At 40.4% G+C, this 27,823-nt stretch overlaps 1 protein-coding gene across 1 annotated transcript in view; it reads left to right on the top strand.

Moving 5' to 3' along the window:
• LOC133349462 (cadherin-related family member 3-like) overlaps positions 1-26,852 on the top strand; it is a 34,041-nt gene extending 7,189 nt beyond the window's left edge. The window contains 18 exon segments of the mRNA XM_061562936.1: positions 959-1,118; positions 1,875-1,966; positions 2,554-2,664; positions 4,986-5,089; positions 5,606-5,739; positions 7,148-7,328; positions 7,505-7,661; positions 8,449-8,554; positions 9,627-9,839; positions 11,645-11,784; positions 14,742-14,889; positions 16,170-16,195; positions 16,197-16,409; positions 22,638-22,771; positions 24,075-24,146; positions 25,162-25,234; positions 25,379-25,406; positions 25,973-26,852. Coding sequence (XP_061418920.1) covers positions 959-1,118; positions 1,875-1,966; positions 2,554-2,664; positions 4,986-5,089; positions 5,606-5,739; positions 7,148-7,328; positions 7,505-7,661; positions 8,449-8,554; positions 9,627-9,839; positions 11,645-11,784; positions 14,742-14,889; positions 16,170-16,195; positions 16,197-16,409; positions 22,638-22,771; positions 24,075-24,146; positions 25,162-25,234; positions 25,379-25,406; positions 25,973-26,028 — 2,148 coding nt within the window. The 3' untranslated portion in view covers positions 26,029-26,852.
• The last annotated feature ends 971 nt before the right edge of the window (positions 26,853-27,823 follow it).

Raw genomic sequence — 27,823 nt, 5'->3', positions numbered from 1 at the left:
AGGGAATGGCATAGTTGTTTTTTGAGGCCTGGCATATGTTCCCTTTCTCAATATACTCATAACGTAGCCTAAAAAAGAGAGGGTATTGAAATTGCAATATCAGAAGCAACATCAGCAGCAGTCGTAGCGACAACAGGGGTAACAGCAAAACGATGTCATCATCAATCGTCAACCTCAGCAGCATCGTTAACATAATCATATTTCATCATTTTATCCAACACAATGTTCAATGGCATTGCTATCATTATCAACATCAATTTCTTCATCTTTATCATCTCTTCGAGTGTGATTGTCTCCATTCTGCCACTTTCATCACATTTTCATCATCATCATCAGCCATGTTCAATGATCGGCTATACGATGGCCTTCCCTACTAATTTCCGCCTAACAGTTTCTGCGATGACAGAATCCACCAAGCACTCGCATGCAAATTGATTTCATCGTTCCATCTCCTCGGTAACTGTGCTGTCGTGCAGCACAGTTTACAGCGATAACATTTTGTGTCGACACTGAAAATGTTGCAGCATGGAGCTGACAATCACACTCATGAATTCGAGCAGAATAACATGCCAGGCCCTCTCTGCATTCCTTGTGCAAGACACAATTTCCTTTCAGTGGTGGGGAGTATCCACAATTGCATGAAAAATGTTCACGATCAATGGCTCTTTCCCTATCCCCACACTATTGGTGATCCCAAGTGTGCACAATGAGTAGTTGCATAATGGTCGGCCCCCCAGATAATTAGCAAAATACAGAATGAGGCAGGTTTGATGTCAAAACGTGGTTGGAATAATGGCCAAAATTACTATATGGATTTAGCCCCTTGTCTCAATTGGTTCTCACCAAGTGAAATGTAAATAAAGTGTGCTTTTGTCTTTGTCGTTGGTTTAAAAATAAGGCCTTTTAAATATTGAACATTCTATTGATGTGGTTTTCTCTGGTTTATTCTTGAATCCAGGTGACCCTGATCGGTGTAAATCTGCTGGACTTTGAAACTCTGAATCAGTACAACATGACTGTGTCAGTCACAAATGTCAATGGCACCAGCTCAGAAGTATTCTTCATTGAGGTGACTGATGTTAACGAGCCCCCGATCTGCAGTGATCAATTCCCAGCAGGTCAGTGTGTTGTTTTTCAGTACATGTGTGATTCAACTTATGATGAAAAAAAACACGTGTAAAGAAGTATCTCTCATACATGGCGAGTCAACCGCTCTGCCAGAGACCCAAATGCATTTCTCCGTCTCATGCAATGATGGCCGATCACATATTTGAGATTAAATTGTGGAAAAAGGCAACAACGACAAAAATGTAAGAGGGGAAAAAAGCAATTGCATTTGTTATTTAATATTTATCAGTAATTAGTGAAGGGACAACCAATGTTTTCCTGTTGATTTCCACTTTTTTTTTATTTCCGTGCAACATTAATGGTGCAAATTACTGATATGATTTATTTCCTGATAATTACGTAACTGTAAAAAAACTCAACTTATTTAAGTAGCATTCATGATATAGTTTTTCGGATTTGCAACACGGGAATCATGTTATTTTTTTCCCATGGGTGACATGGGAGACACATTTAACAAACCCAAACCGAATACAAACACGAAGTATGTATGACAATGTTTTTAATGATATTATATTCAATGCTGCACTGTACCCAAAATATATGTATGATTTTTGTGACAAAAATTACTATAATTTGTTTGGATAGCTTTATAAAAGCAATAATTGGTTTATTATAACATGGTTCAACTCTAAAAGAGTGATGGTTTGCGATGGGTATGGCGCATTTGCAGCCTGTGTACAAATTTTTTTTATTTGATGCTTGTTTTTTAAGGTAATTTTTTGTCTCACTTTTACTGAACGTTTCAGGCGCTCACATTCACATTCTAGAGGATGCACCACACGCGACAATCGTCTACAGAGTTAGAGCCACCGATCCAGATTATGTTGACATCGTCAGTGTAAGTCAGAGCCCACCAAGCACCTGCCACTGATTCATGCATTTCTAACGTCACTTCTGTCCGTGCCTCTGTAACTGGAGAGCGCTGCTGCCGTGTTGCAGTTAGTCCGCTGTGACGCAGGGTGAGGAGGCCTTCATTCAGAAATGTATTTAAATAGGGCTGTATTTTGTTTCACATTCTAACTGTAATTATAATGTACCAATAGAATGTCCAATATTTAAAAGGGGTTTTTTTTATGCACTTCTGCGGCCGTCTGGAATGCTCTTCCTTCTGATATCAGGAAGCCACTGGAGCTAGGCACTAGATTTAAACAAGTTTCATTATAACTGAATTTTGTGTTTAGTTTATTGTCATTACCCCACACCTCCGATTTGCATGGTTGGCTACGTACGATGCGAAGGAAGTTCAACCTACAAATATAATTAACGAATATATCCTACATGCAAGAAAGCAATGGGATATGTACTTTCACATTAACAGTTGAGAGTTTTGTGTCCAAATAAGACACAGAATGTACTCTCTTTTATAAATTAATCGGCATCAGCATGTGAACACATTTAATGTTATCATATTTTTGATGGTTGCAGTTCTCCTTGCTAAATGTTGAACCAGTATCCGGCCTGAGCCAGTTCAACTTTAATGAAGCTCAAGGAATGTTGACGGTGTCCTCGGCTGGTTTTGACTGCAACGCAGACATGGTGAGATACTACACCCACACGTGACATCTTCACAAAACCACACTTGTGTGGTCTGGTCTACTCCGAGCCACTTGTACGTCATCATCATCATCATTATTACCAGTTGTGGGATTCAATTCATACAAATCAAGCTTCATTCGCGCGATTGGTCCCTGCGTGAGCAGTCACGTGCCCATCAAACCTAAACGGGTGGGTTTTCACCCTGCTTTTGAAAATAAAAGGTGATGTTGATGCCCATTGGTGGCTAAGGATGAGCTATGGATTCCGTTCACCTCTGCGTCTCGGAACAAGCAAGTGGCTCAGTGTTAATTTTATATTTGAGTGGCATAGCGCCACTGTTTTTAAAGACATTGTACTCACCGCATAGAACTGTAGTGACACGTCCGCACTCAATGAAAGGTGGTGCCAAACTGTGCCACACGCCCTCCCGCATGGCCTTGTGGGAGCCTCGGTACCGATAACGTTATTTTATTTTAGTTTTTATTCTGGTTTCATTTAGAATCGGAAGAAAAACTGATGACTTAAACATACGTCATCGGAAAGGCAAAGGGTTAAGAGCAAGATCGGGGTTTAGCGCCCTGTCTATAGCATTAAGAGGCTGTTGGGGCAAGTGCTGTTAGCGAGCACCTATGAAGGCCAGAACGGCACACAAGGGGGTGGGTGGGTGGGTAGCACCGAACTCGACCGCCTTTGTCTCCCTAGTGGCAAAGTTTACACACCGCACCAGGTACTCAGTTGAGGCTGAGTCGACGTAGGGGAGGCCCAGGACCGGTTCAGGTAATTGTCACTGGTGTTGGCCATGAGCGGGAATCGAACTTATGTCGCCGGGTTTGTAACGCAGTGTGGTAACCGCTGCACTACCTCTCCCCATTAGACATTACACACACACTTGGTCATGTGAGGCATTATTGCACGATTATCATCCCTCTAAACCGCTGCATGTTCGCCGTGGCGTTGGTAACATGTGTGACACCGAGATTTGAGAGAATTCCATGTGTTCGCTAACATCTCGGCTGAGTCTTGACTTAAAGCTTTCGTGACTGGAGGAATTCATATTCTTTGGGTCTTTCGGTAAAGTCACGTAGATATGTTCAAAGAAAATAACAAAAATAACAAAAAAATACGACGTTTCGATCGCAACACAAGCAGCCGTCATCCTGATGATGAAACGTCGTAGTTTTTTTTTTGCTATTTTTGTTATTTTCTTTGAACCTATCTACGTGACTTTACCGAAAGACCCAAAGAATATCTCGGCTGAGATTGTTTCCAAATCGTCTGTGCCACAATATATATGAAGGAATATTCTGATAACAGTGCACCAACGCGGTTCATATTGTCGAAAAGTTGTCATCCTTTAATAATAGGGAATACTTTTTTCAAGTGTTCATCAAGGTAAACGTAGATGGTGCATATAACGGTATCATCCATCATAAAATAATTACACTTAGACAACTGTTTTGAACTTTATGGATGAAATGCTGGCAACATATTTCCTTATATAACAAGGATTTTACATACAGGCGTGAATTCGCAGTTCCATCTTTAGGGGACATACTTCATGCTTATGCTATTCGTTTCACAGTTACGTCCTCAGTAAAAAAAAGTCGTCAATTTTTTTTATTTTCAGTGATAAAACTTCACAGAAAGAAAAAAATATAAATTCACGAGGGCGTTAACCGCGTCACGGCAGCACCCCAGTGTCACGGGCTGGGCGTAGCCAACTTAGATCCGCTGCCTTTGTTTGCATTGCGTGCTGCTGCTGCTGCAAGCAGCCCACGGAAGCGTGCAAGAAGCCCTTGAATTGACTCCTTATTATGTAATCTTTGTAATGTTAATGATGTTATAATTACATATTAAATGTATACGTTTCGATTTAAAGCTTTCGTGACTGCAGGGATTCATCTTCTTGGTTCTTTCGGTAAAGTCACGCGTGACTTTACCGAAAGAACCAAGAAAATGTATACGTATTTTGTAAATCCAGGGATAAAAATAATTAAATAAAATTGTACTTCCGTAACGCAACCCCCCTTATAACATGCATGTATATGGGAAAATAGGCTTAATACAACGCGATTCCACTTATGCGCTGTTTGTAAGGAACGCGCGGTATGCGAGGGATGCCTGCATATATACTACAAATCTTAAGTGATCTTAAGCTTTTTGAGTACATAGCTAACTGATTATGAAATATATTAAAAAATCTAGAATTATGTAAAACACAAAAACTGATAACATTGATGCTTTAATTGACATTAAAAGAAAAAAAATGTAAATATTCATTTGGTTATTGTGCACAAACATTGTCACGTTTTATCTTTCAGAATTTCTTGCTGGACATTATGGTCAAGGACCAAAATGGCCTTTCGTGCAACCTAACCCTGACTGTTACAGTCGTAAATCTGGACGACAACGATCTAGTCTTTACGTAAGATATGTAGCTCGGATACACACACACTGTTTCTTCATGGATCCAAGCAATAATGGAGTGAAGCTCGGTCATGTTTGGCCCACGTCATTGTACGGTCATATAAAAAAAATAGTCTATTGCTCATGTTGGGTGTTACTTTGAAGAAGATGTATAATTCGTACATGCACAATGATATGTGCAACATCTCCGTGTAGAGTTGTGTCTACAAATGTTTTCGAATTGCTCTATGTTCACCTTTGATGTACATCAAACCATTCAAGTTATTATGTTTACTGAATCTGCCATACAAACTTAGTTTTATATCATGTATTGCAAAACCACTATAGCAAATCACAACATGAATTATATTGCCATCAAGCAAAAGTCAACATATGGCTTTTAAAAGTCAAACCTTTCACAGCACTATCCCGGTGTTCTGTATAGAGAAAATCAGCAAAAGGAATATTCCACCTCTACCAACCAGATGCGGCTTAATCACAACATGCATTCGAATGTGCGTCGATGTTTCTTTAGGGCTCCATCAGAGAGGGTCTTTTGGATTTCAGAAGAAGAACCGCAAGACCATCTGGTGACTGTAGTTGCAGTCAACGATACCAAAGTGTTCTTTTCATTTGTGAACCCTGTGGAAGGGTTTTATATAACTCCAGGTGAAGCGGACTGCACTAAACACGCCTCTCAGATTAATGTGAGAATAATGTTAGAATGCCCGATCGATGTTTGTGCTGAGCTACACAGAGAGAGAGAGATGAGAACATTTCTTTTCGAGAACATACATCTCCATTCCCATCCCACTTCCGCCTGAGAAGAACTTATCCCCCCCCCCCCATCTCACTGTTCCCTTTCTGCAGCTAATCTGCAGACAGTAAACGATATGTACAGAGTAATTTAGTTGTCCCTTTTTGTGCATTTTTGTATTCATTATAATCGAGTAATGAAAGGATGATTTCAGTTCAGTTCATTTATTAGGTATAACCCTGTGAGTCATGCAGCTCTTGACTCGGGTGCAACCGCAACAAAACAAAAACATAAACAAGAAACATCTTAAAGTGACTACACGCACCAGAAAAATCCTGGAAAAAACAGCAAAGTTTTCCAGAAAAAACACCGTATTTCAACGCTGTGTGCAAAAATCTCAGTGGGATGCAAGTCAAACAATAATAACCGTAAGACAATATAGATTAAAGTTATCAGGCTAAGTCTGTACTACAACAAACAAACATGGCTAAACCAAAACGTTTTCAAAATCACCAAAATAAAGCGAAAAAAACAATGTAACAGTGATCATAGGAACTGTGATTCAAATTTAACAATAAACGATATACATAACATGTACGACCAAACTTTGCAGCCATGCCTAAAACCTAGGCCTAATGACTATTCTTGTGGGGCGGAACGCGTAAGACGTAACCTGCGTGCAAGATGTTTGCTCATCTGTGCTACAGGTGAAGGCAGTATACATTGCATTTGCTTTGCCATCTGACAGCGCACTTCATGTGCTTAAGTAGCTGGGCGTAGTGGTAGGTTGTCTGTAATCCAGTCGATTGGGGGTAACGGTTGGTGGATTACAATTTAAGTCGTGGATACAAATATGATTTTTTTTATTTAAAGCCTTCGTGACTGCAGGGATTCATATTCTTGGTTATTTTGGTATAGTCACGTAGAAGGGAAATAATAAAATAATATAAATATAAAACAATACAAATTCTCACGACGTTTCGACTGCAACTGGATGTCACACCTGATGACGATTGCTTATGTTGCAGTCGAAACGTCGTGAGAATTTTTATTGTTTTTATATTATTTCATTATTTCCCTTCGACGTGACTTTACCGAAAGAACCAAGAATATGATGCAAATATGGTTTGTGAAAACCCATCTGTGTCAACCCTGCCTGTGGTTGACCTATGAGTGTCGCCCCCTCATGCGTGTGGGTTTTCCCCAGCCACTATTTGCTTTCCTCACACATGCAAAAAAACACTCCTTAAGAAAATTAATTGACCTGACATCGCAATTATTGATTGCTCGCTTTAAGTGGCTGTTTTGCGGCTCTTTTAGGCACAGGGGAAGTGAAAACAGCCTTCAAGCTGGACGTAGACGACAAACCTGAGCTCCAGAGTAACTATATACTGGTTCGTGCGACGAACTACATTCACCAACGCAGCGTTACGCTCAATCTCACAGTCTACGTGATGGACATCAACGACAATCCGCCAGTCTGCTCTTATTACCAACGCATGTACGTATTACGACTCGTAGATAGTGCACGTGAGAGAACAACAATTACCCATATATACGAACTCATTTTATTGCAGCTTTGTACACGTATATAAAACCAAAAATTGTTTAAGGATGCCTTTGTGTAGTGTTAACCAACATCTATTTCTCACGTGGTTTTTTTTTTCCATTGTAAAGATTGCAGATTCCAGAGACCACGCCTGAAATTTCTGCTGTCGTGGATGTATCCTGCACAGATCGTGATGTGACATCACCGAACAATGTGCTGAAATATAGTCTCAGCACTGACGCGAACTCAGAAGGGCGCTTTGCAATGACAGAAGCTACTCTCAAGGTATTTAGAGCAGCTGCCTGTTGCTGAGCTGCACTGATTTATGGAGGAGAAACACAAAACATCAGTGGTAACAGATTGCACTGCATGGCCATGTTAGGTTACGATCAACTGCGTTACTCTGTCACCTTAATAAATATGATATTACAATGGGAGTAATGGGAAGCGAATGATTTAAAGTATCCTCTCCAATTCTAGATTTGAAGCGTTCGTGACTGCAAGGATTCATACTCTTAGTTTTTTCCGGTAAAGTCACGTAGGTAAAAAATGAAATTAAAATTAATAAAAATAAAATAATAATAATATCCTCTCCAAGTCATGAAATTGTATTTTTAAATCCTTTATATTAAGTTCACTTGCGCGCTTGCTTGCTTGCTTACGACCGTGCAAATCTTTCGGTCGTTTTTTAACCCACTTCCCGTGATCCAATCGAGCTGACATTTTCCACACAGACTCGTTGTGCGTGACAATTAATGTTCGATACATTTTTTTCCAAAATTTTACACTTTTAAGGACAAAAATATTATATTTAATTACCAATTGCTTAATGGTGGCATGCAATCATCTGACCCATAGGTGGCAGCCATCTCAAGCCAGAGGACGAAAGGACTCTAGCCGCCACGCATATAAAGGATTTATAGTGAAAAACATTGTTTTTACGGGTTAAATTTTTTGTCAAGGCAATCGGTAGCATGTTGTATGTATGTATGTTGAACTTCTTTCACAGCATACGTAGCCAAACCGTGCTAATCGGAGGGTGGCATGACCTTGTTTCGTGTTCTTTTCTCAGATAAATTCAAGTTTGGATTATGACACGGCGGATTTGGCATCTGTGGACTACAAGTACAATCTGAAAATAGAGGTTTATGACCTTGGAGTTAATATCTCACTGACGTGTAAGAAAACTCGTTTTTTTTACGTAAAATATATCAGTCTTCTGAAAATGATTTAACTGGTTTCAGTTTATTTTGCAGGGAGTTACGTAATTTTTTTGTTGGGGATCATATAGAGAGCAAATGTGAAAATCTAGATCAAACTTAGGGAAGCTAATATTGCGATAATCACCAAGTCGTGAAATGTAATACTTGGTATCGTGACAAATGACATTGTGACAGGTAAGTGAATACAACGACTGATGATATCATCCTAATGATCTTTTAAAAATTCATGAAAAATATCTTCGCAACCGGTGTAGTTGAAACCCTGGGTCACTGCAAGTTGCCAAGGTCGCATCAGACTATGTTTATACTTCTTAAGGTTCGTATATAAAAAAAGCAGTGAATTAAATGTTTTAAGAGTAGTGGGAGGAAAGATCCCAAGCCACCCTGAATGGCTAATTTATTTTAAATATATGACAATTTATTAAAATCAACTTGTCACATGCCACACAATGCTGCATTTGCTTAATTTCGGAGAGAGAGAGAAGGCGCGATTCACCACAGACAAGCTGACAGGTCGTCGCACGATGGTCCGGCACCGACGATTGTCCAAGTGCTGTGGTCCTGAATACAATCTTGATTTGAAGCTTTCGTGACTGCAAGAATCCATACTCTTTGGTTCTTTTTGTAAAGTCACGTAGGTATAAAATAAAATAAATCACGACGTTTCGGGCGAAACACAAGCGTCCGTCATCAGGTGTATGAGAATTATTGCTTTCCCACCTGATGACGGACGCTTGTGTTGCGCCCGAAACGTCGTGATTTATTTATTTTGTAGCTACGTGACTTTCCCGAAAGAACCAAAGAGTCCTGAATATACTTTAAAATATTTTCAGTCAAAGTGTCTAAGCATGTGCGAGGCAACTGGAGCACTCAGAGACAACCCACGGGTGTGAGGGGGCAACACTATATCCCATACAGATGGAACAGATGAATAATATAGTAAATACAATGTTTATGTATGAGAATTATGACATCATTATTCATGTTAACACAATCATGTACGTGCCTCCCTGACACTCACACACAGCGACGGTGACAGTGATCGTAGTCGTGACCCCCGTGAATGAGTTTTCACCTGTATGTACGGGGCCAGTGAGGTTTTCAATTTTCGAAGACCAGAAGGTGGGTGACAGTGTTTCACCGAACAAACCCTCGTGCACAGACCAGGACTATCCATTGGATAATCTGCGCTACTCGATGATCGATGGCTCAGCCCACTTCTACATCGATCCCAAGACTGGTCAGTTTTTTTTAAATTATATTCCATACCTGTGTTCATGTCCAAGAGTGAGAATGTGCATGCTATTTGAGCATTCATAGATGAGTGCTTATATTTACATTTTAGGAGGACAATTTCCTAATATTCCTGCATGAAAACCTACCAGCCAGGTGGATTGCAAATTGTTTGTGTCGGTGTCCATGATAATAGGCTATTTAAACTTCCTTTGTCTTAGCATTACCGAGTTTGTCAGCTAAACTAGCATCTGCTGTTATTTTTTATAGATGCCATACTTGCCTTGTGCGGGATGATTTGCAGAGAATTGAACATGCATAAGAGGAATGTGCTCGTGATTTTCAGATTAACCAGATGTTTTGTTTCTGATTGATTTGAAAAGCGGAAGTAACGTCACGAACATTCCATCACTTCTGTCACGTGGCATCTGGTAATGCTATTATGGTTAGCGTGAAGACAGTTTACTTTTTGTATTTAACTAAAAATAAGCGAAAAATGTAAAAATATTTCTAATTGTATTAACAAATGAGAAAATTTGAAATCTAATACTTGTACATTCTAAACTTACCCCTCATACATAACAATGGCATCAGATCTGGTAAGTAAGACCACTGAAGTAAAACCTGAATCTTTTTAACTTTTAATCCACTCAAATGGATAATATTGTCTTCATTATTAAGTTGTGCAATTCTACCAAGTAAAACAAACACTTGTAGAATTTACTTGTGAAAATGGGAATTCACATGGTTGCCATTGACATCAAAGCTGCATCCATGAAAGGATCAAGCAGAGCTGTTTAAGAACCCAATTATATAACCCTGAGGTCATGTTTGCACTGTGAAGTGTTGGTTATATTGTACAAATGCTCCACATACAAGGCAATTGCGTGCATAAACATTGCCTAACGTAGCAACCAAACAGTGGCCCATGACGCCTTCGGCTTTTGTGCGCTGTGAGCACTGTCAAAATAAAACCAGTTGTGAAAGTCGAAAATATGTCTTTCATCGAACTTATTTCATGGTGCATTTGGCTACGCAAGTAATTTTTTGGAGTAAAAGAAACGACAGAAACAACACAATTTACAATGGATTTCTTGTCATTTTAGCCCGAAAACAAATGCAAAAAGCTTGCCTGACAAGCACAGAGAGTATTTTTTCAATTGTAAAACTTCATCATGTATTTCGATTTAAAGCTTTCGTGACTGCAGGGATTCATCTTCTTGGTTCTTTCGGTAAAGTCACGTATATTATTTTATTATATTATTTTATTATACTATTTTATTATGTTTTATTTTTATTATTTTATTACTTCCCTTCTACGTGACTTTACCGAAAGAACCAAGAAGACTTCATCATGTAGTTCAGCATTGCTTCTCAATCCGATCAAGTGGTTCGGCGGCAAGGCTGAGAGGCGCCTCATCAGAAAATTGTTAGTTCAAAATCCAAGTTTGGGGGGGGTAGACCCAGCCCATTATCCCTGATGGACGAATGACACGAGTACCACTTTGTGGGGAAATGAATAGTTGTTGTCCCATGGAGAGACTCGCCCCCATCATAGGAATGTGGAATTTCCACCACTGGCTCAGGCTTGTAAACAGCAGATGAGCATTGCCTCAATGGTCATTTAAAGGCGTTAAGCATGGGGACGTGCTGTGTGATGTGGCTCAAAAGATCATATTAAGGATGGGATTCAATTAGAAATGCTAAATCATGATTGGGAGCCTTCTCGGTTGTATAAATGACACTCGGATACGATGAATATTATAACGAGTGCCACTTGAGTAAGCATACGCTCTATGTTTGTCTTCACAGGTATTATTAAACTGTTAAATCCAGTTGACAGAGAGACAAAAGCCACATACCGAGTAACCATTAAGGTGGAGGACTTTGACCAAGACACGGATCCTACAAACGTTAAGACTATCTTCCAGGATTATCAAATCGTAATACTGGTATGAAAACATGTGAATGTTTTAATAGTCGCTGGCACGCATTTGCAAATATGTAAAACGATGTAACACTTCACGAGAAGGTCACAGAACAGTCACAATTGGTATGGGTCAGAGGTGTGGACTCGAGTCATGTGACTTGGACTCGAGTCAGACTCGAGTCATGAATTTAATGACTTCAGACTCGACTTGGACTTGCATAACAATGACTTTGTCCCACCTCTGAGGTGTGGACTCGAGTCATGTGACTTGGACTCGAGTCAGACTCGAGTCATGAATTTGATGACTTCAGACTCGACTTGGACTTGCATAACAATGACTTTGTCCCACCTCTGGTATGGGTTAATTAGATTTGGTGAGTGGCAGACGCACCGCCCACACTCACAACTTTGCCCCACATGCACACAATGTGTAGCTCATTGTGTAATCGTATTCATCATCATCTTCATCATCAGCCATTGTCTATCTATCGATGCACAAAGACCTCCCCCGTGTCGTCGCGGTCCTGTGCTGCCACAATCCATCGCACTCCTTGACATTGCCTGATGTCCTCGTCGTTCCAGCTCCCCCGTGGCCAACCTCTTTGGGGTGTTCTCTCCTTTGGATGACATTCTGTCCGCAGTCTTGTCCATCGCCCCTCATCCGATTCTAGTGATGTGTCCTGCTCAGGCCCATTTTTCTTGACAGCCAATATAATACCCGTGACTTGCGTGCGTTCCCTGGTCCATGTGCTCTTCTTTTTTTATATATATCTCTTAATTGAATTTCCAGATATGCATCTATCCATGCTTCTTTGAAAACGTTTTAGAACGTTTCTTTGCATCACATTTTCTTTGGCAGTGTCCATGTTTTTGATTCATACATAACAGGAAGCCATTTGCACTGTTTGAAACTTTCCCGTTCAGGTACAATGGCATGCAGCATTTTTATTATCACATTCAGTTTTACAAATGCAATCCATATTGCTATTATTATTTCATATTTTTCCCTGTATTATAGGCAGAGGTATCTAATTCAGAGAGACCTATTTTTTTTCTGAAACGGTATGGGTTTGAAACTCTTCAATGCCAAATATTAAATGATATAGAAACGGCTGTGGCATGATTACAGGATAGCAATGTGTCATCACATATTTAAATGCACGACAAAATACAGCATTTCAGTAATTAATTTTGTTTATCAATTTTAAAGCAAGTAAGGTATTCCGAAGAAACAAAAAACGTGATAGCTTGTAACAATCAAAAGATCTAATAACTAAAACAATACTACTTATAATATATTCAGTAAATTAGGCAGCTTTGCAAAACAATTTCACAGCTACTATCTGCATTGGGGTGGACACATGGTGCAGTGGTTTGCGCATCACATGATTAACTCAGTTATATCAATGTTCATAGCCATAACATCAGTGGCAGTAATGATGTAGCTATAACCGGGAAGATAACTCAGCTCACTCGGTTGATCAGTGGCCATAATACAGTGACGGTAACCATGCCGCATCACCACCGTCACAAACATGGAGCTGGTTACTGACCCCACACAAGGACTTATGGGGTTTGACCTACCCAGGAAACAGGGGTCAGCTCTAAATCGCTTCATTGATGGAAAATGAAGAACAGTCGGGAATGTGACTGCAGTCGCGAGAGCCGGACCATGGATCACGTGATCCCACACTGCCTGCACCGCTCATTCATTGCCAACATGACCGACATCCAACAAGCCTCCACAGAGGCTACTGAATGGCTTAATAACCTCGATGTGCACACAGATAACGTTTCTCATTTCGCCTTGCCATAGAATATAATAAGTATAACCCGTAAAAACAAAGTTTTTCACTATAAATCCTTTATATGCATGGCGGCTAGAGTCCTCTCGTCCTCTGGCTTGAGATGGCTGCCACCTATGGGTTAGATGATTGTCTGCCAGTATTAAGCAATTGGTAATTAAATATTTAATTTGCTTTCCCTAAACAGTGTAAAATTTTGGAAAAAAAATTTCACGAACATTGTCTCGCACAACGAGTCTGTGTGCAAAATGTCAGCTCGATTGGATCACGGGAAGTGGGTTAAAAAACGACCGAAAGATTTGCACGGTCGTAAGCAAGCAAGCAAGCACGCAAGCACGCAAGCAAGCAAGCGAACTTAATATAAAGGATTTAAAAATAAGTGGCAGTCACATCTGAACTGGTCCTAGTCTTCCCCTTCAGCGATCTGCACTGACCGACATTGCGGAGTATGGTCAAGCAATTCGCATGGCAGACAGACACGTCGTGGGAAAGACTCCATCCAGTACTAGACTGATAAGGAGCTTAGAATTAGGCATATGTTTGCGTGTTAAATTACTATTACATCATAATGAGAATGTGGACTAAAATCCAAAGTAAAAAAAAAACACAGTACTCTATTTATTAAAGATCAACAATGTCTTGTTGATGCCACTGCTGGTGGAAAGGCCTCGACGAGAGGAAACTCTACAGAGCCCCTCTATCGGGTATTTTGGTCTACTCTTGCTGACCAGGCGTTTTGTGTAAGAGGTGGAAGTACTTCCTGTGATTCACCCAGCTATCCTGCTGGGTGGACAGTGGTAGGATGGATTCATTCAATGAGCACATTGTTTCAAATTCCACGCAGAGGGATTGAACCAACGACCTCTAAATTGAAAGTCCAGTGTGGTAACGATGGCAGCAGTTTTTTAAAACCATGCAAAACATATTTAAAATGTTTAAAAGTTCACCTTTGTCCCATACAGATCCCTTGCCTTGCTTTCATCGGACACTATATTTAATGATAAATGACTAATCCTCCTTGAATACTATTCAGCAGCGTGTTGATCAGGGCACATGTGAACATAAATTTGGCACGATATCTACAGAATTTGGTTTCTGGGAGTATAAGCCTTTGTAATTTCCTGAAACCCTATCCCGGAACCGAGTTTTGTTTGCCTTGTGTTTTCTTGCACAGAATGTGAACGATGAGCCTCCCGTGTGTGACCCGGGCTTCTATGACATCACTATTTACTCCACGCTGGCAGCAGGAGGATCTGTTGTACAGCTTAAGTGTGATGATGTGGACTCTCTTGACGGCGAACTTGAATATGAAATTGTCGGTGGTAAGCAACGATTGTTGCATTTTTATAATTTTGAAGTTTATATGTTTTTATATGAAGCCATGGCCTCTGCCAGTCTACACAACACTGATAAATGTATAAGCTATATTTGATTCTCCACAACAGCTTGCAATGTTTCATTTAATGTCATCCACATTAAGCAGCCTATTTCATTCTTAATCTTATAAAGATGAATCTGATATGATACAAGAAAAAGATTGGGATACATCTCAAATTGTGGCATCACAGGATATGACACCACTTACATTCGTGTCACTGTTTGACTTTTCCTACCAAAATTTGGTGTCACTTGGTGAGCACAAGGACAATCGAAATGATAACTCAATGTACATTATCCGCAAATCTTAACATCCAGAAAATATCTTAAATAGTTCTTTATAAAATGATTAGTCAGAAAAATGTCATGTTTATTCCAAAACGCATCCCTAGATTAGTACCGGATCTGTGAACTGTAGGTACCACTAATGGGTGCTTTATGGTGACTACATTTCCACCAATCATATAAACTCTGGAAACGTTCAGCTACCGTCAACTGGTTGAAGTTACTGACTGATACACATTACTTGAATTATTTTAGTTTGACACGTAGGTTTTTGCAACCAATATCATCCATAATAGAGGGGGGGGGTTGGTTTAGATCGCGTATTTACGTTGGGTTAGATCGCGTATTTACGCGATCTAACCCAACGTATTTACGCGATCTAACCCAAAGAAATCATTATGGTTGAATAATTTTATGATACGAGCTTTGGCATTGGTGCACACAAAAAACTACTAACAAAATACTCAACACACATCATCTACAACACTCTCTGACCTCGCCATTTATGAAGAAGGCACATTGCCCGAAACGTGATGTACTATATGTGTCCTTTGAGGGCAGTGTTATTGATGAATGTCGAGCTCATGTGTTTTGTTGTTTACAATTAATTTGGCTTATTTGTGCTCTGTCCAAATGAAAATATGATTTACAGACAGTAATGAACTATCTTGGCATGATATATAAAATACTGTATATCCTCCTAGTGTGGCTTTAATGGAGGAAATAAACATAGATTGAAAGTATTTTAAAAATATATTTACAGTATTTGTTAAATTTAATAATCTACTTGTCATCTGTCTATGAATTCATAATATCAGGTTTATTAAAATCAGTACTTTATTACTTGAATTTTCATTCAGGACCCATTTGCCCACCATTGCATCAAGGATTAACCATATCACAATACAGTATTTTAATCAAATTCGCTGTCCCACGCCAGGTAACACAAACGGCCGTTTCGCGCTAGTCCAATGCAAAGCCACCTTCGGTGTTGACTCTCTCAACGTTCAGTTACTTTAATCTTGGTGGCATCAATGACCCCAAAGACTTCCAGCTGCTGGTGAAGATCAGCGATGAAGGTTTAACTGCAGACAAGACGAGGAGACTGAGCAGCACTGCCACTGTCCTCATCCACGTGGTTCCCTGGATCACAACGGCCCCCACTACCATCACGACCACAGTAAGACCATTTAGCAGAGACTGGCCACTATTGGCACTCTGTATGTACTTGTGTGCCCATCGTGTTTACACTGTGTCACTATGGCAATACACTATGTTCCTGTATCTTATTTAATGTAATGTTGATTTTGTGATTTCGTGATGCTGTGGGTGTAGGACTGTGAGGGTTATAATAATTATCTCCCCTCGCTGTTCAATTCATTGTCGCGAATCAGGGTCGAAATTTTATTCAAGAATATTATTTTTTATTCTCTGGTGCATGCAGCTGGCTCTTGTGGCCACGAGAATCCATTACATATGAACTGAAGAAAATCGATACTTACACACGCGATTCGATGCATGTATATCATGAGCTGAAGATCGATGCATCGGTACACCGATGGAGTACATTAAGTCCTCTATGTCCCTCCATATATGACCCCGTGTCCCTGCGTGTATGTACTATATTCCTGTGTATATCTATAACTCCTGAAATGTACTATAATGATCCAAAACATATTTGGTAACTACTGTAATTTTTAAAATGTTTTCGTGCTATCTATTCTGCTGACAACTAACTGTATTATAACATCTTATAATGCAATCATAGTCAGGATACAATCTCAAATAGTTTCGCACTACTCACAGACGTTGATCACTCCCCTGGGCAGAGCACAGTCTGACTGGCAATTACTTAGAAGGGCTCAGAAGGGTCATTTGAGGTGCCCCACTGAGAGAAATACAATTTAATCATTTCCAGGATTATTATCTAACGAACTACACTCGATCTAAATATGATAACAAAAAAACCAACTCACCCAGTTTCCTCCCAGATACACCCGAGATATACCCCAGACACACAGGCAAAGCATTCTGTGAATGTCCCGATATTCAGAGATTCTATCATTTAATAACCCGCTACCTTAACCATACATACACCAGGCCCGACATTTACTCTCCGCTCGCTGGACACATCTCTCTCCTTGGCCTGGAAGTCCCAAAAATATGGAAAGGTGCAAACACCCTCGTTAGGGATACCCAACGTAACAGCCATGAGAACAATCATAGCCAATTGACAAACACACACTCCCCCCACCCCCCCATCTATGCAGAACTGGGCGAACATGCTGGATAAAATATCGGACACCAGAGTGCCAGATTGAGAGGGCAAATAGTAGAGTGCCAAGCCATTTGGAAACCCCATACAGTCGATCATCGATTACCCGGCTGCTCCCAACATTATTCGGCAGTCCCAGGTCGATCCGGCGAAACCGGAAAAACCACTCCAAAGGGTTGTAACCAGTCCGGCTATCCGTACCATGTGAGCGACAAAAAAAATTTACCCGTAAAAACAAAGCTTTTCACTATAAATCCTTTATATGCGTGGCATCGGTTTTATTGTATTATTCATTTCTGTTTTTCTTGAGTAAGAGTTCCATTTTTATCACATTGGTATTTTAAATTAAATATAATTTTTTTTTTCCTAAAAAGTGTAAAATTTAGGAAAAATTTTTTCACGAAAATATATTGTCACGCACAACGAGTCTGTGTGCAAAATGTCAGCTCGATTGGATCACGGGAAGTTGGTTAAAAAACGACCAAAAGATTTGCACGGTCCTAAGCAAGCAAGCGAGCAAGTAAACTTAATATAAAGGATTTAAAAAAAGAGGAGTTTAACACGTAGGAGGCTTTCGCGACCAATATCATCTATAAGATCGTTTTTTTAAGGTTAGATCGCGTAAATATAAATGTGCCGTTTGGCACGTTAACAAAACGTACCAAAACGAATTGGCACGTTTTGTTGACGTGACAAACTTTCCTTATTGGCTGTGTGGGGTGGTGGTGGGTTTACGGACACATTTATATTTACTCGCACATTTATATTTACGCAATCTAACCCAAAAAATCTACAAATTATGAAAAAAAGTAACTCTGCTTGATTTCAGTGTCAAATATATACAGTACACTAGCTGTACTACCCGGCTTCGCCCGGGACTTGTATCCACCACGGCCGGCCGCCTTTGTCTCCCCAGTGGCGATGTTAATACGCTACAGCAGTTACTCGTTTGAGGCAGAGTCGACCTAGGGGAGGTTCAAATAATCGTCACCGGTGGTGGCCGTGAGCGGGAATGGAACTGGGTTCGCCGGGTTGGTAGCACAGCGTAGCGTTAAGCACTACACCCACCGCTCCTCACACACCACACACGCACAGACACACACACAGACACACACACAGACACACGCAGACACACACAGACAGAGACACACACACAGACAGCACGCTAACCACTACACTACCGCTCCCCACACACCACACACGCACACACACAGACACACACACAGACACACACACAGACACACACACACAGACACACACACACAGACACACGCAGACACACACAGACAGACACAGACAGACACACACACACAGACACACAGACAGCACGCTAAGCACTACACTATCGCTCCCCACACACCACATACGCACACACACAGACACACACACACAGACACAGACAGCACGCTAAGCACTACACTACCGTTTCCCCTACACAACACACGCGCGCGCGTCCATAGGTACACATACACGCGCTTGCTGCAGACACACACGACTTTCAGGGTGCGTACGGCAGTAAACGACTGAAATGATAAAGCGGCAATGCTGCGCAAGGGACGCCTTAGACCTGCAACACATTTGTGTAATGCGAGCGTAAAGACACAAACTCATACAAACACATACACAATATACACACACACATACATGCAGACACACAGACAGACACATAACACACATACATACACACACATACATACACAGAAACACATACACACACATACATAGACACACACATACATACACCCAAGCACATGCACACACGTACATACACACATACATACAGACACGCAGACATACACATAAAGACATACAAAAAAACCCACATACATACACACACACATACACACAAACACATGCACACACATACATACACACATGCATACAGACACACAGACATACACATAAACACATACACACATACACATGACCCGGCTTCGCCCGGGACTTGGATCCACCACGCCCGGCCGCCTTTGTCTCCCCAGTGCCAATGTTAATACGCAACACCAGTTACTCGTTTGAGGCTGAGTGGACCTAGGGGAGGTTCAAATAATCGTCACCGGTGGTGGCCGTGAGCGGGAATCGAACTCGGTTTGCCGGGTTGGTAGCGCAGCGTAGCGTTAAGCACTACACCCACCGCTCCTCACACACCACACACGCACAGACACACACACAGACACACACACAGACACACGCAGACACACACAGACAGACACAGACAGACACACACACACACACAGACACACAGACAGCACGCTAAGCACTACACTATCGCTCCCCACACACCACACACGCACACACACAGACACACACACAGACACACACACAGACACAGACAGCACGCTAAGCACTACACTACCGTTCCCCCTACACAACACACGCGCGCGCGTCCATAGGAACACATACACGCGCTTGCTGCAGACACACACGACTTTGAGGGTGCGCACGGCAGTAAACGACTGCAATAATAAAGCGGCAATGCTGCGCGAGGAACGCCTTAGACCTGCAACACATTTGTGTAATGCGAGCGTAAACACACAAACACATACAAACACATACATACACACACATACACACAAACACATACACACACATACATACACACACACATACATACACACAAACACATGCACACACGTACATACACACATACATAGAGACACGCAGACATACACATAAAGACATACAAAAAAACCCACATACATACACACACACATACACACAAACACATACATACACATACATACACACATACATAGAGACACACAGACATACACATAAACACACATACACATGACCCGGCTTCGCCCGGGACTTGGATCCACGATGCCCGGCCGCCTTTGTCTCCCCAGTGACGATGTTCACACACGACAGCAGTTACGCGTTTGAGGCTGAGTGGACCTAGGGGAGGGCCAGGTCCGTTTCAAATAATCGTCAGCGGTGGTGGGCGTGAGTTGGAATCGAACTGGGGTCGCTCAAGCAGCTTAATGACTGTTTGTACAAAGAACATATAAAGAATCGATTATAATAACCAGGCAAGAGTCCACATTATAGACTGCCAGTACACGCACTCAGCTTCATAAGCAGGCTAGAGTGTACATGATAGAATGGCAGTACGCTCACCGAGCTTAATAAGCAGGCTACAGTGTACATGATAGACTGGCAGTACGCTCACCCAGCTTAATGAGTATTTGTACAGTGAACATTAAAGTAATCGATTGTTGGCGCGTTGGGTTTAAAAGTAATATTAATAGCACACATTGTGGTGGGGGTGTAGTGAAGAGTAGGAAAAACTTTGATGAATTTACCTCAGAGTGGCGTGGTGGGTGTCGAGGCCTAGTAGCGTGCAAAGCCTGCGGCCTCGCCTAAAATTGTCGGCTTGGAAGAGGCAGGGTACGGGTGGCGTGCCTTCCCCCCCCCCCCTCAGCACTCCAACAATACTGTGTAATGGCTATTATTTAATTAAATACGAGGCTTATGAAAGTGGCGAAGGCGTGGCTAGCCGTTGGCAGGGGCAACCGCCGTCCAATGAAACTGCAGCCCTTGGCGAAGGCGTCGCTAGCCGTTGCCAGGTCCAATGAAAGCGGCGAAGGCGTGGCTAGCCGTTGCCAGGGGCAACCGTCGTCCAATGAAAGTGCGTATGGGCCGAAATCCACACACACACACACAGACAGACAGACATTCACGATTTTATATATATAGATTATACACTACATGGATATGAATGAAACAATAAAAACACTGCACGTAAATACATTTTTCATGACAAATAAATAACTAGAGTGATCAAAGCATCAAATATACACAGTGCGATCTGCCAAAAAGTGTGCGTGTATTTCGGAGTTCTAAAGACTGCCTCGGTCGGGCGATCGTCACACACATGTCCTCGAAACAAGAGCGTAGTCGCGCGTGCATCACCCCAATGCAGTCTTCGAGATTAGAGTGGTAAATATGGTACGGTGAAAACTGTAACTTAAAAAAGGGATATTTATTTTCGTGTATTTGTATGTTTATTTATGCCACTTTCATCGAGTAAACAAATTAAAAACACAACAAAAACATATACACAACACGTGAAAATGTCTTTGAAGAATGTGCAAAAATAAGCGATTTTAATTATTATATTCTTGCTTCTTTCGGTAAAGTTACGTAGAAGGGAAAAAATAAAAATATAAAAAACAATTAAAAAAATTCCCTTCTATGTGACTTCACCGAAAGGACCAAGAATATGAATCCCTGCAGTCACGAAAGCTTAAATTTTTTAATTATTAGTGAAATCCCGACGTCCCCTCCCCCTGCTAAGCCGCCGAATAATCGATTATCTAATGTATAGACTCCCCCACCAATAGGCCTTGAATAAATCACAGACACCCCCCCTCTACCTCTGTTTTACCCCCCCCCCCCCCACACCGTTTGTTTTCTCTCTTTACTTTTCTCTCTCCTTACGTTTTACTTCATCGCTCGGAGACACCTCACAAAGGCCAGAGCAACGCATTACTTCAAAAGTCACAAACAAAAACCCAGAATCAGAGGGTCCATATAAACTTTGCTCATTAAGCATATCATTCCACCTACAATTGTGGTGTCCAAATATAATTATAATAAAATCTGTTTCTGATAATGTTACCGGACTTATGCCACCTTCATGAACATTGTCCTCACACATAATCAGCATGATTTACATTAAATTAGGCATTTAATATACCTTTGATTTCTAATGTCAACGTCTAATGCTGCAAAATAGCACGTGAGTAGAGTTTTCAAAATGCATTTGGAACAAGCTCCAATCCCGGTCGACGATTGACACAGCCCTTCATACCTCGAGGGTCGATAAAATTAGTACCGCTTTGTGGAGTAAGTCAACGATAATCGTGCTGTAGACAGACACCTCCAGCCCTTAATGTGGACTTTCCACCACTAGTTCAAGATTGTGAACAGGAGAACAGCACTGGCCCCACTTTTACATAAGTGGGAAACCACTTAAATGTCACTGTGAATACCAGGGTCTAATTTGTAAGTGAGTCTCATCCAGCCTTGTGCACCAGTCAATGACATTTGTATAACATTTGTTACAATAAATATATTTCAATTGACACTTCTCTGTTTTTTGATTGCTCTAAAATGTTGCATTTTCAGGTTTTCACGACAAGAATCATTACTATATTTGACTACTACTGGAAGCCTGAAAGCTGGTTTATTGCAGTGATGACAATCATTGCACTGGCACTCTTGGCAATCATTGGTTTGATTTCATATTTCTGCTGGAAACGGTATGAGCATGCCATTGTGCAACCTTTGGACGATGTAACTAAATCTATAAGTATTCACTGATAAATGATCTACATGTGAACGAATGTTTACAAAACAAATTGTTAATACCTATAACACACTTGCCCAAGTCGTATGTTCTTACCAGCAATACTGTGTTTCCCACCGCCATTAGTGTAAATATTGTAAATTGTAAATATTAGCACGAGGAGCATAACTTCCGTAAATCTTACTTGTACATATGCACACATATTATATGTTGAGAGCCAGTAAACAACATTCACTTTTTTAACACCGTTAAATGAAATGGTTTCTGAGTAATAATTTCGACATATCAGCTCCTGTGATAAATATCTGTTGAGGACAGTGCTGTGGAATTGTGGCATGAAATAATGGTTTGTAGAAACTATCTTGGAGATTAATAACGGCAATAAGCCATCATGCTTTTTCTGAAATTTGCATTGCAAAGTGCTGATAATTAAACGGTTGTACATGGTTGTTACACATGATATAAGAACATTGTTTAAGATGGTAGCATTGTCTCCAACTTTACAAATGATTTTACTCACGTTTTCCAAAAAGCAAACATTTAATTATTCCTGATCGTGAAATTAATGTCTGGCCGGTTTAAGTCTCCCATGGATTGGAAGGTATACTGCAAGGTATAAGATCCTGCTCACATTGCAGCAATATATCACGTCAAATCCATAAACATAATTACATATGCATGCTCCACTATTGTGTGTACGCATGCCTAAAGATGTATCCAATTAGATACATTGAATAAATATTACTTTACAAAATAAATTATATGGATGATTTGCTGTGGTAAACTATGCATATTTTCATAAATATCTCGCAGCAAGGTAAGCCAATGATTGAACAGGGAAACCATCTCTCGTGCAGAAAATATATTAATATTTCACATCTATATTAACGCAAAGTATCACCATCAAGTGGAAAGCTTTTTATATAAATGGTCCTTCATAAATATTACAGTGGTCTAGTTTTACAGACACGTTTCTTCCAAAGGAGTCTGTTTTCCGCCACCACAGTGATACATATCACGAAAACACAATACATCCATCAAAAACATTGCCGTATAATATTAATGTTTACGGTAAACTAATAATTTGGTGATAGAGCATTGGAATTGGTGTATAAGCACAAACAATTCAAACACGTTCATATAAATAGTAGCCTGATACTTGCCAGTGGTTCTTTCTTTTGTGTGCTTGCAAATCACTGACAGTGCATTCCCTTATTTGTTTTCTTTATTCTGTACGTTCCATGTTTGTGTCCCAGCATGCCCTGCTGTTGGAAGTTCTGCAAGCCCTCGCCATCCGTAAAGGACCCACCGCTGCTGAAGGCTGATGAGTCAGTGCTTGCTACATCTTAAGTTCCTCGCACAACCACACTTCTAACGAGTGCCGTTAAATCCTACTTTGAAAGAAACCCTTCAAAATGTAGCTCTTGTATTAAAAACACTGGGGAAGTGTTGCCGTGCTGTGATAGCACACCGAACCTGCAATGCAGAGGTCGCCAGTTTGACCTCCTAGCATAGCATTTGAACAAAAGGAAAGTTTCTCATATCCCGCACGCCTCGATCCACCCAGCAGTATAAATGGGTCCACCACTGGTAGTCGATGTGGTGGGGTATCGTGGGGGTAATGACGAAGCCTTCCAAGATGTCAGACAGGGCTGCACCTTTACCTGTTCACCTATTAAAAAAACACACTTGAATAGTTATACGAAGAGGGTGTTTCCCCTTGTTTCTGGCAACAAAACTGAAACCTTTTTACAAGGAATCACGTGTGCCTTAACCACAATACTTGTGGTAAAAATGCAAACAAAAAAAACACTCTGATAATATATGCATTCCTTGAAACTGATTGGTCCACACCAGAGACGGCTTTCTTTTGAGCCTCGTCTCAATTGGTGCTAGATCAGAGGACGCCAAAAGGCGTACAGCTCAAAGACAATGCACTATCAGAGTAATGAGGGCTCGGGGTAAGCATCTACAACTTGAATAGTTAGTTAACTCCTTCTATTGTGCTACTGCTCAATATATCCAAGCTGTCTTACAGCATTTGCGTTGCATTGTAATATTTATTGCCTGTCATATGCTCTGTATGTTTGCCTTGTATGTTGACATGCTTTTAGTATTTAGATGCTTTACAACGTCAAATTACAATCGTCCCTTGAAAAGTTTACTTAAGATGAGACATTTACTGAACACAATGCAATGATAATATTATGCGTCATGCCAATGACAATGATTATCCCAGAGAGAGCCTCAATGAGTCTCAAAACTTTTCCAGGAGGCATTGCGGTGATTTATCCTTCAAACAATTTTTTTCTAAAATGAAGGTTTGTGTGATATTTGTTACAGGTTAAATGACTTATCCAGTTCATCTCAGAAGGAAAAAGCTCACAAAAACGTGCTGAAACCATTAAGTACCCCTGTAAGTAATGTCTACCTGGCAAAGCATCAAAATGTCGTTCTGTGATTACACATACACCATTGTATATTGTGTATATTATATACCTCCTAAATATTTAATTGTTTTAATTTACACGTTACAAAAAACACCTTTGTTTTACTGCAGGAGTTTGATGGAAGAGCAAGAGATCCAAGTAAGATCATTATTTTGCAGTTTAAGCTTAATACACAACCTGCGTACATGTACACAATAATAGGCACAGCGTTTGGCTGCGATAACTTTGCAAATCGACTATATTTCAATACAGTAATTGTTGATCCAGTAAAGGATTACAACATTTTACAAATACAGCACTTAAACTATTGTAGGGGGTGGCGTGGTGGCACTTTGGTTAGCCCACTGTGTTTTGATTCTAGTCAAGTAAGTTTTATATCCAGCCTTGGCTAACGTAAATGGTGAGTGGTATCTGAACCTGTCCTGGGCCCTCCCCTTCGCTAACCTATGCCGACCAGAATGATGAAGTATTATCCAACCAACTTCATGCTTTGTAAAGTGTTAGAAGGCTTTTATTCAGCAGTTGATTAAAAATGGCTGTAATTTGCATATAGTAATTACAAAACAAATATATAATATAGTTGATGAGAATAACATTTTTATTTAATTCCCAGCGATAAAAGAGATGATGCAGGAAGAAACGTGTTAATGATGTATTGTACTAAAGTACTGTAATTTTATTTACATGCATTTCTTAATTTACAGTGACGGGAAATGAATATCTTTTCAACTCGGTGACTGGACAAAGACGCTGGATTTAAGCTTAGGATTCCTTTTGTGTGCAAGTATAATCCAAACAAAGGATTAGACTCATAGATATCATCTTTCTAATAAATATTTTGCATGGTTGATTGAATTACAGTTGGTATTTGACAATATGTTTAACACAAATTCTATATTCTGCAATCACAAAAAAGAATGTAACTTATTTAAAAAAGATAAGTTAAATGACCAATATATGGCCCCATTTAAAGTACGAGTGATGGAAAGTCACCTGTAAACAAATGTATGTTTCTACCACCCATGCACTTTACTGTATGAAATGTGTGTACTTTTGTGAAATTGACCAATCTATTTTCTTCTTTTCATGTTTAAAAATTAAAATGATTATTTTTGCCATGGCTTTGTTTTCATGAGATTGTTTTTCTTCGAATGTGTAGCCAAACACCTTTTCATCAGCTGTAACTACTACACAAATGTCCATATTTAACTTTTAAATAATTTTGTGTCCCCCTCCCTTTATGGACATCAGACGTGGGAGGACCTATCAGATGGGGGCATAGCCACTGGGTGGCGTGGGGGCACGGACACCCCTAAAATTCTTAGACATGGCTAAGAGACACCCACTTAAGGACAATAATAATGCTATCTTTGAGTCCAAGTTTGTCTTCTCATGTTGACGTCAGAACCTTTGAACACCGAGCAGCGCACGAAAAGTTGACATTTAGAGTCAATAAATTGCATTCGAGACAGGCGGTGGAACCCACGGATTCGAGAGCACACACATGTCAATGCCATCGTCAAAACTATTTAGATAAACAATTGTGGCTTGATCTTCTTGGTTCTTTCGGTAAAGTCACGTAGAAGGGAAGTAATAAAATAATAAAAATAAAACATAATAATATAATAACATAATTATTTTATTTTATTATGTTTTATTTTTATTATTTTATTACTTCCCTTCTACGTGACTTTACCGAAAGAACCAATAAGATGAATCCCTGCAGTCACGAAAGCTTTAAATCGAAAATTGTGGCTTGGGCAGGATAAACATGGCAGGTACGCAATGAACCTCATCCAAGAGTACGTCTGCCGAGGAGATGGAGGAATGAGATCAGTTCGAGTGCGAGATGAATCGTTGCATTGCTCGATCGTGAGAGGTGGCAGTGGCTTCCTTCATCCAGCAGTGGATTGGTCATGGCTGACGGTGATGATGACAGTAGAACTCGCACCTCTGATTACCGCGGTGGGCTGTGTACGGTGCGAAATAAGTTCAACGTACATACAACTCCTCTTATCTGTGATAAAGTGGGGAGCGAATTTCTTACACTGCAATCTCGGCAATAACTAACAGGAATCATTCGATTGGAGGCCACATCCAACTTCCAATGGGTGGCCGTGCTTCTGCTGTCGACATTTGTTATTAAGCTCAATGTACTTTGCTGATCCAGTGACTTTTTAAAGTATACCCCTATTTATATTCTTGGTTATTTCGGTAAAGTCACGTAGAAGGGAAATAATAAAATATAAAACTAAATTCTCACGACGTTTCGACTGCACCACAAGCAATCATCATCAGGTGTGAAATCCACAGCAAGAAAATTTGAAACGTCGTGAGAATGTTATTGTTTTATATTTTTATTATTGTATTATTTCCCTTCTACGTGACTTTACCGAAAGAACCAATAATATTAATCCCTGCGATGATATTGGACAAATCCTATGAGACGACTTTTAAGTAGCCGAAATATGTAATGTGAATGGATATGAATGTTTTTTTTTTCTTCAAAATAAAGAATATTAGAAATTGATGTCTCAAAACATTGTGCCCGAGCA

This window comes from Lethenteron reissneri, chromosome 30, assembly GCF_015708825.2.
Source record: "Lethenteron reissneri isolate LAM-NWPU_2019-01 chromosome 30, ASM1570882v1, whole genome shotgun sequence".
NCBI lineage: Eukaryota > Metazoa > Chordata > Hyperoartia > Petromyzontiformes > Petromyzontidae > Lethenteron > Lethenteron reissneri.
Note: the sequence above shows the minus strand (reverse complement) of the source record. Positions and strands in the feature narration are given on the sequence as shown.